Source organism: Pogona vitticeps, chromosome 2, assembly GCF_051106095.1.
Source record: "Pogona vitticeps strain Pit_001003342236 chromosome 2, PviZW2.1, whole genome shotgun sequence".
Lineage (NCBI taxonomy): Eukaryota > Metazoa > Chordata > Lepidosauria > Squamata > Agamidae > Pogona > Pogona vitticeps.
The window spans coordinates 159,440,387-159,454,235 of NC_135784.1; the positions used below are offsets into that span (position 1 = coordinate 159,440,387).

At 43.3% G+C, this 13,849-nt stretch overlaps 1 protein-coding gene across 3 annotated transcripts in view; it reads left to right on the forward strand.

Moving 5' to 3' along the window:
* Positions 1 to 13,849, forward strand: part of DGKA (diacylglycerol kinase alpha) — a 61,411-nt gene that overhangs the window by 25,635 nt on the left and 21,927 nt on the right. The window contains exons 2-6 of one of the 3 annotated variants that reach the window (XM_020782897.3): positions 6,511 to 6,642; positions 9,384 to 9,479; positions 10,498 to 10,574; positions 12,779 to 12,908; positions 13,175 to 13,255. In XM_020782897.3, coding sequence (XP_020638556.2) covers positions 9,410 to 9,479; positions 10,498 to 10,574; positions 12,779 to 12,908; positions 13,175 to 13,255 — 358 coding nt within the window. In that variant the 5' untranslated portion in view covers positions 6,511 to 6,642; positions 9,384 to 9,409. Of the gene's footprint in view, positions 1 to 6,510; positions 6,643 to 9,087; positions 9,221 to 9,383; positions 9,480 to 10,497; positions 10,575 to 12,778; positions 12,909 to 13,174; positions 13,256 to 13,849 lie in introns of those variants that run through there. The other 2 variants (XM_078384566.1, XM_020782891.3) reach the window with 2 other exon arrangements.

Sequence of the window (13,849 nt, forward strand, 5' to 3'; positions counted from 1 at the left end):
CACCATGCATCTCAGGAAAAGAGCCAGCCTGGGTAGCCTTGCTCAAGTTGTACAGTCCCAAGTTGGCCCCAGAAGAAGGGGATGGTAAACAGTTTTTGAGTATTCTGTGTTTAGAAAACCCTGGAAAAAGTTGCCATAAGTCAGAACTGACTTGACAGCCTGTAATTATTCTTGTTTTAAAAATAGCACTCCATAGGCAAGAAGACTCTGCAAGAAGAGCCCCTTCCCATGGGTAATGAAAAGACACCAACTCTATTTATTTGTTTGTTTGTTTGTTTGTTTGTTTGTTTGTTTGTTTGTTTGATTGATTGATTGATTGATTGATTGATTGATTGATTGATTGATTGATTGATTGATTGATTGATTGATTGATTGATATCCCGCCCATCTGGTATATTTATACCACTCTGAGCGGCTGACAACAGAACATATACAATTAAAATAATATAACTCCATAAGCATCAATTATGGAGTTATATTAGCATCAGCTCTCTCTCTGAATTGTGATCAACTGGGTTTAGTTTAATGCTGGAGAATCATTCTTTAATTTCTTAATGGAAAATAAAGCTGAAGACGTATGGAACTTCAATGAGAGTCATTATGTTTTTTAATTTACAGGAGTGTGAAGCTGGAATTGAAACTGCTTCCACAGTTGAAATACAACCAGCACAAAAACAAAAACATAAGTGCTTGTCATCATTCCAAGTACCAAGTTTTGATTTATATTCTTGTCAGATGAATTACTTATTTAAAATTAAAAGCCTGTGATTGCTGAGGTTTTGTTTTCTAAACCAAAGCTTAGAAAGAAAGAAAGAAAGAAAGAAAGAAAGAAAAGTAAGTAAAGTAAGTAAAGTAAGTAAGTAAAATAAGTAAGTAAGTAAGTACAGGGTGAAAGGGATGCCTGTTGATGTGAAAAAATCAGAAAATTCAAATCTATAATTTGAACTTGCTGTAGTAAAATATCTGCCAGGAATAGAAGGAACCCTTCACTGCTAGCTAAGTATAATTTCATAGTCCCTGTTTTCAGAGAATTATACTGAATGGTTGAACTGGCTTAACGTTTTGCAGTAAGATCAGTACCTCATGTTTAATGGCTTCAGCAAAATCCATCTCTTTCTTCTCTCTCTACATTAGGGATGCTCTGTGCCGTCAAGTCTAAGCTGACTTAAAGCAACCCTAATAGGGCTTTCAAAGTAAGTGAGATATTTAAGGAGTGGCCTTATAAGTTCCACTCCTCGAGTGAGTTTCCATGACCAAGTGGGGATTCTAACCCTGATCTTTAGATTCCTACTCCGGCAGTTTATGCACTACACCACACTGAGAAATCTTACATTAGGGATAGTTGAGGGCCTTTTGGGACCAAACGGGAGATCAAAATGGTGATCACCTGTGGTGGTTGTAGAAGAAAATAAGCAAAATAATTGAAAATGTTACGCCATTGAATGCTACCTGGAAACTTGTCATCAGTTGTCAACAGCTCATGGAAGGGAACTGCAACATGCGGTTTTGCAAATGTTCTGCTCCATGGCCAGTGACATAGATTGATACAAAATAAGTGCAATGAGACAATGACCAGAATCTTGTTGGTTTTTGTCTAAGATTTACATAATTTGCTGAGGCAAATTGGGGCTAAGTAATGAGGAGCAAGGGTGCATCTCAGTCATGTGCCTGGTTATGTGCTTGATTGGACAGCTAAGATGTGCCCTGGTACAGTATATCAATTACTGTAGTTAGCTACAATAAATTACATAAACCTTATACAGACACAAACAGGATTGCAGCTGATGGGGATAAAAAAAAAAGCATATGGTTAATAACAATAAATCATTGAAAAAATAGAAATACACCAGAAGTGGGAAGCTAACAAGGGAAGTGTTTGGGCTCTTGGTGGGTAAAAGTAAAAAGTAACAACGCAAAGGGAAAAGGCAGAGAAGCTGAGTGGTTTCTTTCTGTCTTTCTTGCCTTCAGTTTATGTAAGACAGATGCCCGTGTCTTGAGCTGGAGGTAGTGGTAGCATGAACTTCTGGACTGAACTAATAAATTGAAGAAACAACAGAAATAATTCACTGTGTTTGAGTAGTAGCCTTTTTTTTTTAATCTCCGGATCTGTACCATCCAAGTATTAAGCAAATCTGACCCTGCATAGCTTCCAAAATCGGGTGAGATAAGGGTGTTTTCAGGGTAACATACATAAGATAAAAGGATATGTTGTCGTCTTATGAATACCCCTGTATATATCCCTTCATTGTGAGGTCAGTTTATTTATTTATTTCATGTCTGTGCTTTCTGTTATTTAACAAATTTCATGCATTGGGTTGTTAAATGTTTTCCACCTGTATGTACCCCATACACTTTCAGGTCTTTCTGCATTTGGGTGTGTGTGTGTAATACCAGCCTTAGGCTGGCTGCTCTGATCACTTTATGGAAGGAAGCTTTAGCTATGATGCACAGGGAGTGAAACATTCAAGGTACTCAACCCTTTTTACTGGCTTAGCACTCACACAGGCCATAAGGGATTCTGTAGCCTCAGGGAAACATTTTCAAATCAGTTACCTCTGTGGATCTTCCTCACCTTAAAACAGGGGTCCCCAACCCCCAGGCCACGGACCAGTACTGGTCCATGGCCTTGGAAGAACTGGGCTACCGGGACAGATAAGTGGTGAGCAGGAGGTGAGCAGGGACCGAAGCCCCGCCTCCTGTCAACGTTCTCCTGTCAATGCTGCTGGTGGTCTGACAGGAGGCAGAGCTTCACTCCCCGCCCCCCTCCCGCTGCTGCTAGATCAGCAGTGTCTGTGGCATTAGAATCTCATAGGATCCTGCACTCCTGATAGGTTCTAAGCTGCTGCTGATCTGACAGGAGGCGGAGCTTCAATTGCAGCTCCCCTTCTACTCCTGCTTGCCATTTCCTTTATGAGCTCGATTCAAAGCTATCCTCCAACAACCTACTGCATAACACATTACACCCCCCCCCAGTCCTTGGGAGAATGATCTTCAACTAAACTGGTCCCTGACATCAAAGAAGTTGGGGACCACTGCCTAAAAAAAGAATCTCTGGCTGAGGCTTCTGCCAATTAATAGCGCTCCCAGGATGCAATGGGGATTGCCTTGTGTGTGGCAGGATTGAGTAGGAACCATGTTCATTTTTCCAGCGGCAAAACTGTTGTTATTTAGTGGCTACAATAACCTTGGCAGATGTTGTTGTGGTTGCCAAGGAAACGCTTCCTTTGTTCTGGCCCATGTGAAATTTATTGTTATATTTAGTTTTTGGTCCTGACAAGTGGGTTGAGGTTGTGGTAGAACAGGCCTGTAGCCTAAGTAGGAGGAGGAACTGTTGCTGAAAAGTTTGAAACAGGAACATATGTGCTCGGCCAGCCCAAATCCTTGTGTCTCCCACAAATCCTGGACCTTAGACAGCTTTATGCACTGCAGAAATCCTGCAGTTCTTTCTAAAAAACAACAACACCCCTTACTCCGGATTCCCAAACATTGTAGCAGTAGGACATCAAAATCATGTATACACATGTGTTTTAGTTATTTTGCACATCTTGCGAACAACTTCATACAATTGAATAATCGGATGGTTTTTAAATATAAATTTTTATGTTTTGTTTTATTTCCTTCTCTGTCAGAGCTTGGAAAGACTTGGCAGGACAGTGTGGGACACACAGGAGTGCTTAGACCTGGGTGTAGTGCCTGAGCGAGCAGAGGAATAAATCATTTGTATCTCTCTCATCTTGCTCCCACTCTTTTTCCTCCCAGAGTCTAGAGTTTAAAGCAGCCTTCAGACGTGTGACCCAGGCCTGCAGCAAGAGAACTTGGCACATACCCAGTGTAACTGTCACAGGGGCCTGCTGGATACTGCCTGTCACAAATAACACAATACACCTTTCCCATACACACAAATGACAGAACAGTTTTTAGAGGGAGTTTCCCCCCATGACTGATCATCAAGGTTGCGAATAAACTTCTACGGTCCTTTCACACAGTGCTGTAGGTGTGTGTGTGGTGTGTAAAATGCAAAACTTTTTTAACAAGTAGAACTTACCTAGGGGGAAACAAAACAGGGCTTTTGTCACTGGCTTGACATATTACTCTGAAGTACTTTTTGATTTATTGGTTAGTAACAAAACAATGTATGCATTGTTCCACTTTTGCCCCTAAAAAGGGCCTGTGATGAAATAACTTTTATGCTGTTTTTAAACTGGCAAGCCGTAGCATGATTTCCTAGGTTGGTATGTTCCACTACTTTTCAGGCAGTTTAGATTTCTTTTCCCAGAATGCCGTGGCGATCTGATGGGTGTTTCCTATTTCAGTGCTTTGGTGACACAGCGAATGCTCTTTTTGACTAGGTCCTCATTTGTCCTTCCACTCCACTCTGCTGCGCCCACCTTCTTAAGTATGCCTTCATTGTGGATTTAGCTTTATTGTCCAGATTCATTCTCCTGTGGCCCAGTTCTTCCCCGTGATAAGTTTTCAGCCAACTGTGTGCTTCTGTGTAGTGCTTTCTGTTTATCCTCTGTTTCTCAGCAACTGCAGTCTTCATAGCTATAGGTTGCATGTGCAAATATAAAGTGCTTATTTCCATCTGATGCAGTCTCTGCCTAACGTGTTGTTTTGGTTGTACTCTGTAGCATCTCTAACTCTTAAGTAAGTCTCCAAATGAATTCTGACAGACCCTTTGCTGTTCTTCTCATTAATGGGCCTCTACTAGATTAAGGGCTCCGGGCGTTGTGTTATGGCAACAAGTTATGGCAACTCCCTCATCAGTCTCCCAAAGAAGATAATTGAGCAGAGCAACCAAAAATGACTCAGTCTCATGGCATGACCTGAATCCCAATTGAAACAGATTCAAATTATCCAGTATCCAGTATCCTCCAAGAATGCCTATGACTGGTTGGCCACCACCTTCTCAATCAGTTTCCCCTGAATGGTATGATGGTGACCGGACAATAGTTGTTTTCGTCATCATGATAAATTCACTTTTTTCAGAATGGGCTAGATCACCGTCGCCTTCAAGCTGGAGGGACTGTAGCCCTCCCTCAAGGAAGAGTTTACAGTCTGAGAGGCCCGTTGGGCTGTCACCTCTCTGGCTAATTCCACTTATGGCTGAAGTTGGTTTTGTTCCTTTGCTGAAATCCTTGTTTGTCCAGATTATGTAAGCCTTAAATGGTCCTATTCCTAAATCAAAGGCAGTATTGTGGCTTATTTTAGTGCTTCACCTGAGGTCAGTAGACTACCTGATGAGGCCACAGGTAGCCTGACCTTCTCAGTGCTGGGAGTCAGGCTACCTGTGGCAACACAATCAGTCCAGGTTGCTTCTAGGTGGTTGACCTTTAGTGCAGGGATGAGCAAAGCGGTCTCTCAGTGTTATGTTTGCAACCCAGGCTCTTTCCCAGCTCCCCATTTCTTTAGCAAAAATATTTTTAGGACCTGAAGGAGTGGCATCTCGCATGTTAAGCAGGTCACATGTTTCCTCCCCACCCCCATTAAGTACCTCCAGTTTAATATCGAAATAGGCCTGTTTTTCAAAATGGAAAAGGGCTGTCTTGCTGGTTCCAGGTTCCTTTTTGCCTTCGTTTTTTTGGGGCAACCAGGAGTGGCCCTTGGAGCATTCCTGGAGCACCAAATGCCCCTCCAGGCCTGCTGAAGTTGCCCACCTCTGCCTTAGAGCCTCCTTTCAGTGGGTCTGAACAGATTTTTACACAAATACGTACTGGGTATCTTTAGTGCCGTTTCCGACAAGGAAAACATGGCCTGCTCCTATTCAGCCATGGCAGGAGGAAGGGCACCCAGGAGCTGGGAATCCATCCTAGGACTGACATGTTCTGCTTAGGATGTGATGCTTGTTCTATTGGTGGCTATGTACAGGAAGAAGCTTCATGGGCCAACCTTCGCTTTCCCAGAGCCCTGCCCTGTTCTCTCCCACATAGACTGGTGAACTTGATGATTAGTTGGGGAGCAGGAAGCAGGGCCTGGCCTGAAAAGACTAGAAAGGAGCTAGCAAAAGATACTCTGAGAAGGCAATAAAAAGGCTGTAAACAGGAAATGCAGAGAAAGAGGAGAGGGGGTGAGGGTGGGGAGCCTACAAGATGGAAAGTAAGGATTTGTGTGGGCCTTAAGATGCCTGTTGAGAAGGGGAGAGAACCCTTCCTGTTCTGATGTGCTAATTGCAATTAGTTCTATTAGCACTAATGGGTCTGAATACAGGCTCTTCCTCTCCGTTTTCAGCAGCAGAGAGAATGGAGCTCTTGGTGCAGTGTCTTGGCTCAGCAAATTAAGGCAGGGATCCTTCTGAGCATTAATTAATGATATCTATGGGAGGTTCCTGCCGATGGGGCGGTAAAGAGCAGACAGATGAAGTGCAGCAGTGAAAGAGAAAGATCTGACGTGAGAATGTGTTTGCTCTACTTTTAACCTCTGGAGTGACCTGCAAACTATTAGCAAACTATAAATTTGGTCCGTAAGGTGCCTTGCTCACTGAGAACCAGATCTTTTTCTTTCTCTCTCCAGTGGCAGCAATGATCGGTTGCATATTCTTGATGAATACTGGGGCGAGATGATAGCTCATGTTTTGCGCATGGAGCTCAGGAATAATCTCTGGCAGTGGAGAGTTTGCCAGTCAGTGGGATAAACAGTGCTGAGGTAAATGGACAATGGTCCTGGATCTACATCGGCCACATTCATTTTGATCCCTCTCACTGGACTGCCGTCTCCTCCTTCTCATTTCTTTGAGTGCAGACGGGTGTTGTGTGTCCGTCCATTTCAACAGACTTCCTCTGTGCCCCAGCTCTGTGTCTGATTTTTTGGACATAAAAAAGACAAAAATCAATCCTTTAAAAAAAGGTTTTGTATGTTTGTACACAATTTTTAAAAGCACGTACAAAGATGTGTGCATTTTTCCAAACTGGATCCATTATTTGCTCATCTCCATCCATTGACTAAATAGAGCTGGTGTGCATTTTCAAGATGCATTTTTCTTTGCACACGTGCAGTTCTGTTAAAGTAGGCATTTAATAGAATATGTTTTGCAAAGTGAAAGCCTGAAGTACGTGGATGTCTCATGAGAAAGTGTCCTAATTCCTTATCCATTTTCTTGTGGTGTAGACTGGAGGAATCCATGGAGGGTGGAAAGTAAGCATATCCCTCTCCCACAGCTTTATCACTTGTTCTGCTTGAGAGCGCGAGCAAAACATTAGGTCGTGCTGTGGTGTAAGTGCCATGTGGCAGAACTTTTCCTGAAGCACTGCACTTAAGATATGAAAGTCAGTGATATGATTCTCTTTCTTGGGCATCATCATCAATATCATCCTCCTTTTCCCTAACAAGTTAAAAGTGTTCAAATCACTTCATGGACGCAATCACAGCAGTATATATTCCTATCCCCATATTGTAGAACAGTGCTTGAAAGAGAATGACGCACGGAGATTTAATGGCAAAAGCAAGATGTGGACTGGGTGATTTCTTGTTTCACTTCCCAAGGTTTTTTTGCCACCTGGGAGAGAGATTTGTTATCCTGTTGTATAAAATTCGCTATTTGCAGAGATGATGCCATCCTAACCTCATCATTGTTGTTTTGGTTATTGTTATTGTTATTGTTACTGATTGAAGGCAGATGCATAACTGGCATGTTTAATATGGTTTGTATAATTTTGGAATACTTCTCATGATACAATGCCCTGCTGAATCCCTCTGCCTTCTCACTGTTTAGGAGCAATTCTGTATTCTCAAACTGCATATCTATTTGAAAGTAATGCGGAAAATGTGAAACCGCGTAAGCAAACACCCATCTAGATTGTTTTAGGCAAATGCATATCTAATTCTAGTCAGCCTCTTTTGTAAAAAGTACAGCAGAACTGGTAAGAATTTAGGAAAGGTTTATCAGGCTCGTAAGAGAGACCGATGAAAGGCGTTACTATGGGCAGAATTAAATAAGATGTGAAGTTACCACCTTGTCTCTGCCCTAAAATGGGAATGCACAAAATCATACCTAACTTAGATAAAATTATTGCTGTTTTTAAATCTTTCTAATTGATCTCAGGTTTCTGCACTGAAACTAAACTTTAAAAAAATGTTTTCTTTTGCACACAGTGTATTGATCTGTGGTATTTTCTATCATGGGATTTGGGGAATGCCAAGAATATAAATGGGCTTTTAAAAAATTAAGATTAAACCTTTTTAATGGATGATAAATGCAGTCTAGTAATGTAGTCAGGAAGGGCAGTTTCCTGCTCAGATTCTTTCTAAACCTAAAGTTTTTGAAAGTTGTGATTGATGATGAGAGTCTGGAACACAGTAGATGTTTTGCTGAACATATTCTGTCCAAAGCAGTTCATATTGGCTGATGCTGGTGATGCAGCAGCCTGCAAGGCTCCTTGGATTTTTCATCCTGGCCACAGAAGGCCATGCTCTTAAGAGATACTTTTCCAGCTTATTTCTCCGCTTCTATAATGTTCCTAGGGGATATGAGCAGCGAACAAGAGTCTGGCCCTGCCAGCAACTTGCAAATTCCCACCTTTGCACTCTGGAGCTGCCACGATCGCGTCTTTGAAGACTGTGCGTCATTTCCGGCAATAAAACTGAAAATCTTTAGTACGGTGATTCTTCTCCATTAAATATTAGAGGAGCTGGCATGATTAGCAGCAGAACGGTGTAAATTGCCAAAGTACTGCTGCTGCTTCCCCAATCTTTTTTTTTTAAACTCCTCCAACATTTGCCTCGGATGGTCTTGCCGCCAGCCCATCACTTTGGCACTGGGGAGCTCTAGCAGTAGTGTTTCTAGCCCTCAGTGAGTCTGCGGTCATGGGCTCACTCTGGGGTAAGAGGTGCAACAGCTGGTCTGAGAGTTCCTCGTCTTCTTGTGCAGGTAACTAAAGAAGGAGGCGAAAGAGGTGAGCAGATCAGAACGAAAAAGCGGCAAGGGGCCGCCCCAGGTCTTCTCCCACTTGGCCGATGCCTGCTGTCCCCTGACTCTAGCCTTTGCTTCAGTCAGGATTTCTGCCTCATTCAGGAGTCAAAGGTGTTTGGACGGCTCCGCTCCTCCAGGAGTTAAAAATCTGCCGGTGGCACTTCCCCCTCTCTGAGTCTGTGCAGCTGGAGTCTCGCCTGGTCGGTGGCTGCATGTGCTGTGGCGATATTCCCAGTTGCTGCTCTGGAAACCAATTGTGCCAGTGGAGAATGTGCCGCCTCAGCGAAGCGATCAGGAGAGTATGAGGAGACAGGAGTATGTGTGTGTGTGTGTGTGTGTGTATGTGTGTATGAGAGAGAGAGAGAGAAAGAGAGAGAGAGAGAGAGATTTGCCTGGAGCACCCTCTCCATCTGTTTCATCTTCATCCTTGCTTCTTCCCGGCTGCCTAGTGAGATCTCCTTGACTCCTCTGTTTGCAGGCATAGAGGGGAGCAAGGACAGCACCATGTCCGACAACAAGGAGTGGGCCACGCTCAGCCCAGAGGAGTTCACCCAGCTGCAGACGTATATCGATTGTAAGTCTCTTTTTCCTTGTGCATCTCTCTCTGCCTTAGCGGGATGGGTGGGTGAGGGAGGGACAAGGGGGGGATCCTTGTGCGAATGAGGGAGCGTTAAGGTGGGAGAGGCTTGGGTTGTGAAAGGGATTTCTTGCTCCAAGTCTGAGGTCACTGGGGAATACCGACACACCAGAATTTGAATTCGGTTGACTTAGTCCTTGAACTAAGCAGGAGAAAAAGAAGCAAAGTCCCTGTGCCAAAAATCCAGGTGAAGCTCATAGGGAAGCCAAGAGATCCTGTTTCTTTAAACGTGTGCCCATCGGTCCCCCTCCCATTCCTGACAGTATGGTCAAACACCTGGGAATATAAAGTCTTTACTGGGTGTCCATTGGAAAATATGAGGAAGTCTGATAGGAGAGGGATATCTCTCTCTGTCCTTCGTTCAGGGGCGTGTTTGTGCTTCTCTTGGAATCTGCTGTTGTTGTTACCTGGTGTCAAGTCATCCCTGATTGACTGATTGTTTTCTGATTTATGGTGACCCTATGAATGAGAAATCTCCAAAATGTCCTGTCCTCAGCCTTGCTCAGCTCTTGTAAACTCAAGGCATCCTTTAGGAAGTCAGTTTATATCCTGCTTGGTCTTCCCCTTTCAGAATCAACTGGGCTTGAAAACAGCAATAAGTTTTAGATCTCTGTCTCCCTTAAGGCTGAACTCTTGGCTTACTCATGCCGAACAGTATATGAGCAAATACAAAAGTTGGGCACCAATTATCATAAACGTCCCTTGGTTGGTTAGTTAGTTAGTTTGTTTGTTTATGTTGATTTTGTTGGATTGTCCATATCCAACTGTTAAATCTGGTGCTTTGGTGCAGTTCACGGGTGGCTACATCTCAGGCAGACTTAGGAGAGAGTTTAGGAGTCCTGATTCCTGGTTGCCCCTAAGTGTTTTAGCTCTGGGAAATAACATGCACAGGGATTCCCAAACGGTGTGATTTTCTCATCCAGTGTTTTTTTCCTCCTTTCCCTTTGCTATTCAGACAGCTGCAAGAAGGTACAAGATGTGCTCCAGGAATTTTATGGAGAGGGCACGTTGTGCCAGTACCTGCAAGGGGATGTAAGTACATTTGTTTTCCTCCCCCTCTTATATCTTTTGCCTTGCTTTTCCTGTACATCTTTGGGACTGGCTCATTTTAGGAAGCGAATGTTTCCAAAAATGTATGTAGGCCAAGTGACCTTGCAAAATGATGTGCCTTCCTCCCCCTTCTGAGTGCACCCCTTCCCTTCCTTCTTTTTCCTGTATAGAATTGTTTCGAATCCAGCCTTCTGCCGAGTATAAGAAATCCTGAGTTAGAGCTTCCCCCAGCAGATGGCTCTCCAGCCCCTTCTAGAAGACCTTCAGGAAGGAGAGTCTCCCTGCCACCCTGACCTCAATAAACTCTTCTATTACAAAATGGCTCTTTACTGTTAAGAATCTTCATCTAATGTTCAGCTGAAATTTACCCTTCAGTAACTTAGGTTGAGTAGTCCTCCTCTCTGGAATTATGTAGAACAAGCCTTGGTGTGGCTGCTATTCAAACACGCGCATCCCCTCTGGCATCTATTTTTCAAGCTGATGGGGGTTCCTTCAGCCTTTCTTCTTATACAGCTTGTTTTCCACATCTCTGAGCATCTTCATTGTCCATATCTGAATACATTTATCTGTATCCTTGTTAAAAGTAGCATATTCTCCCAAAACTGGATGCAGTAGTGTAGACGTGATTTGAATAGTGCAGGGCAAAACAGAACAATTCATTTTTTAATGGCTTGGAAATTGGGGTTGTATATGAATGTAACTTAAATTGCATTAGCCTTTTTTGCAGCTGTATCACACTGCTGGCTCATGTTCAGCTTGTAATTGACTATAATCTTGAGATTTTTATTTGTATTGCTGCCAAGTTGGATGTCTTCCATCTGATGTTTCTGCTTTCAGCACCCCTTCATCCATGATTTTGAGTTGGTCTTCTCTTGAATTTTATTGTGCTCATTTCTACTCAGTTTTCTGTTCTATAAAAGTCACTTGAATTTTCATTTGTTTTCTGAGGAGCTGCTTATTACCCCAAATTCTGTATTGTTAACAAACCTGTTAAAGATTCCCTCCAATCTTTTTACTAAGTAAGGATGTGACTGCACAGTAGGGAAATACAGTTCGATCCACTGTGGTTTGCAGCTTATCAAATGGGGTTTCCCCAGGTGAAATCGTTGTAGCCATCCAGATGACCATTTGCAGGAGTCTTCAGGGACAGAAGCAGAGAGCTTGGTTTGCACAGAGCTCCAACAGCAGAAGCTGCCTTGAGGTGCAACAAGGTGCTTATTGGCAATTCCCACTTCTATTTTTTTTCAAATTTAGTTTTCTTTAGTGCCCTAGTGTTACTGTGTTCCAGTGCTGAATTAAAGACTAGAGGCACTCAGTTAAAGGGAATGGATACCCCTTTGCATCAGAGGAGGTGGTCTCATTGCATGGAAAGCAGACAGAAGCAATATCAGACCATCTGGAAAATATTTAAGCCACCCCTGCTAGCTGAGCAGAAAAACATGACTCCCTGATTGAAGAGAAAGTCCCACCACAGGGGTTGCGACATTGAACTTTATGTTATATATAGTCACTAGGTTTTGATTCAAATGTATCTGTGCCAAGTGTAGTCACCACCAAGCTAATAAAAATGTTGTACTAATATCTATTTTCCCTTCACAAATGTGAGCCCTCTTTGAGTATGACTTTCCAAGCAGCTATGAATCTAGCTAACCATATTATAATCTAGTACAAATTTAGACTTATAATAAAAAACAGTGGCAGACTTCTTCAAACACTCTGCTAAAATTATGAGAAATCATATGCACTATCCGTTAATTTGTACAGTCATCATTTCTGCCTCTTCTACTATATCCTGGCAACCCAAAGCTCCTTTGTGGCTTTTCCTGAATCTGCTCACCCACCCACAGTCACGCGCATCCACACCCACGAAGTGTTCCTCCCTACTTGACTGTTGTTACCTGATTGTCCCATGTGTGATCACTCATCCCTTTCCTGTATCTATGAATCCTACAGGATACCTCAGTAGCCACCAAGTGTTGGGAAGGTGATTTGTTGACCCCATTCAGCTGGAGGCAGAAGGAGACAGAATGTCGCTTTCTCCTTGTTCTTCTCCACACCCCATACATCTTGCACTGGGGTGATGAAATGGCCATCCAGCTCAGCTTTGTGTCATGACCAAGAGGATACTCACATCCTCCTTCTCTTTGGCTCACTCATTTTTGTTCCTCTGCTCATGTTGTTGCCAGTCAATAGACTTTGAGGGCTTCAAGATCTTCTTGAAAACTTACTTGGAAGCAGAGGAGATATCGGATGAACTTTGCCGCCACCTCTTCATGTCCTTCCAGACGACAGCAGGACAGGCCACAACAGAGCCAGGTACGCAGTCTTCATACAGCATGGAGACTTCAATTGAAAACTTGATCGTGTCTTTCCTTTTATCCTGTCACAGATTAGTAGGGATGTGGGAGTGTCTGTGTGTCTGTGTCTGTTTGTGGACTAAATAGTTAGAAGCTCTGGAAGAATGGTCAGGCACTGAGCATCTTTTTATCTGAAGTTTAGCCTTGGCATCTGAAACATTTAGTAGCCCTAGGAAGAAGAAGGATGGACAGATCCTCTCCAAACTTTCTCTTTTTGCTTTTCAGCCAGTGGTTTCGTTTGCGTCAATGATGTCTCTTGTTACTTTTCTCTGCTGGAAGGCGGAAGACCAGAAGACAAGCTGGAATGTGAGTACTGCCAAGGATCATGTGTGAAAGAGGCCACCAAGGACACCAGTTCCGAACCTGATTGGTGTGGGGCAAGGTGGGAGGCTAGATTTGGTCTTGAGAAGGAAAAACTGTCCTTGGGACAGTTCTGCATCTCCCAGACAGATATGGTTTCAGACTCCTTGTATTGTCATTAGGTAACAGGACATCTCTGGCTTGGCAAACCAACCCGTCTTCTCTGTTTTTTTCTCATGCTTGTGCACACACGCACGCACGCACACGCGCGCGCGCGCACACACACACACACAGAGTTTTAGCATCCCAAGAGCCACCCCCCCCCAGATGTTGTATTTATTACTCTGATTAATTTTGCTTCTACTTTTCTAGGCAAGATGTTCAAGCCTCTCTCACCTGCCCGCATGAGCTGCATTCTTTTTCCACTCCTGTGACACCATAGATATCTGTGGTCTCTCAGCACATACTTAGTTCTTTTATCATAGCCCTCATTTCATCAATGACATTTCAGATTTGTCAATGGCCTTCTGTGCTGTCTCTGTGACTCTTCTGAATGCAACTATCTTAATTCTTTGGGGACTGGTGCAGGGCAGGGGGAAA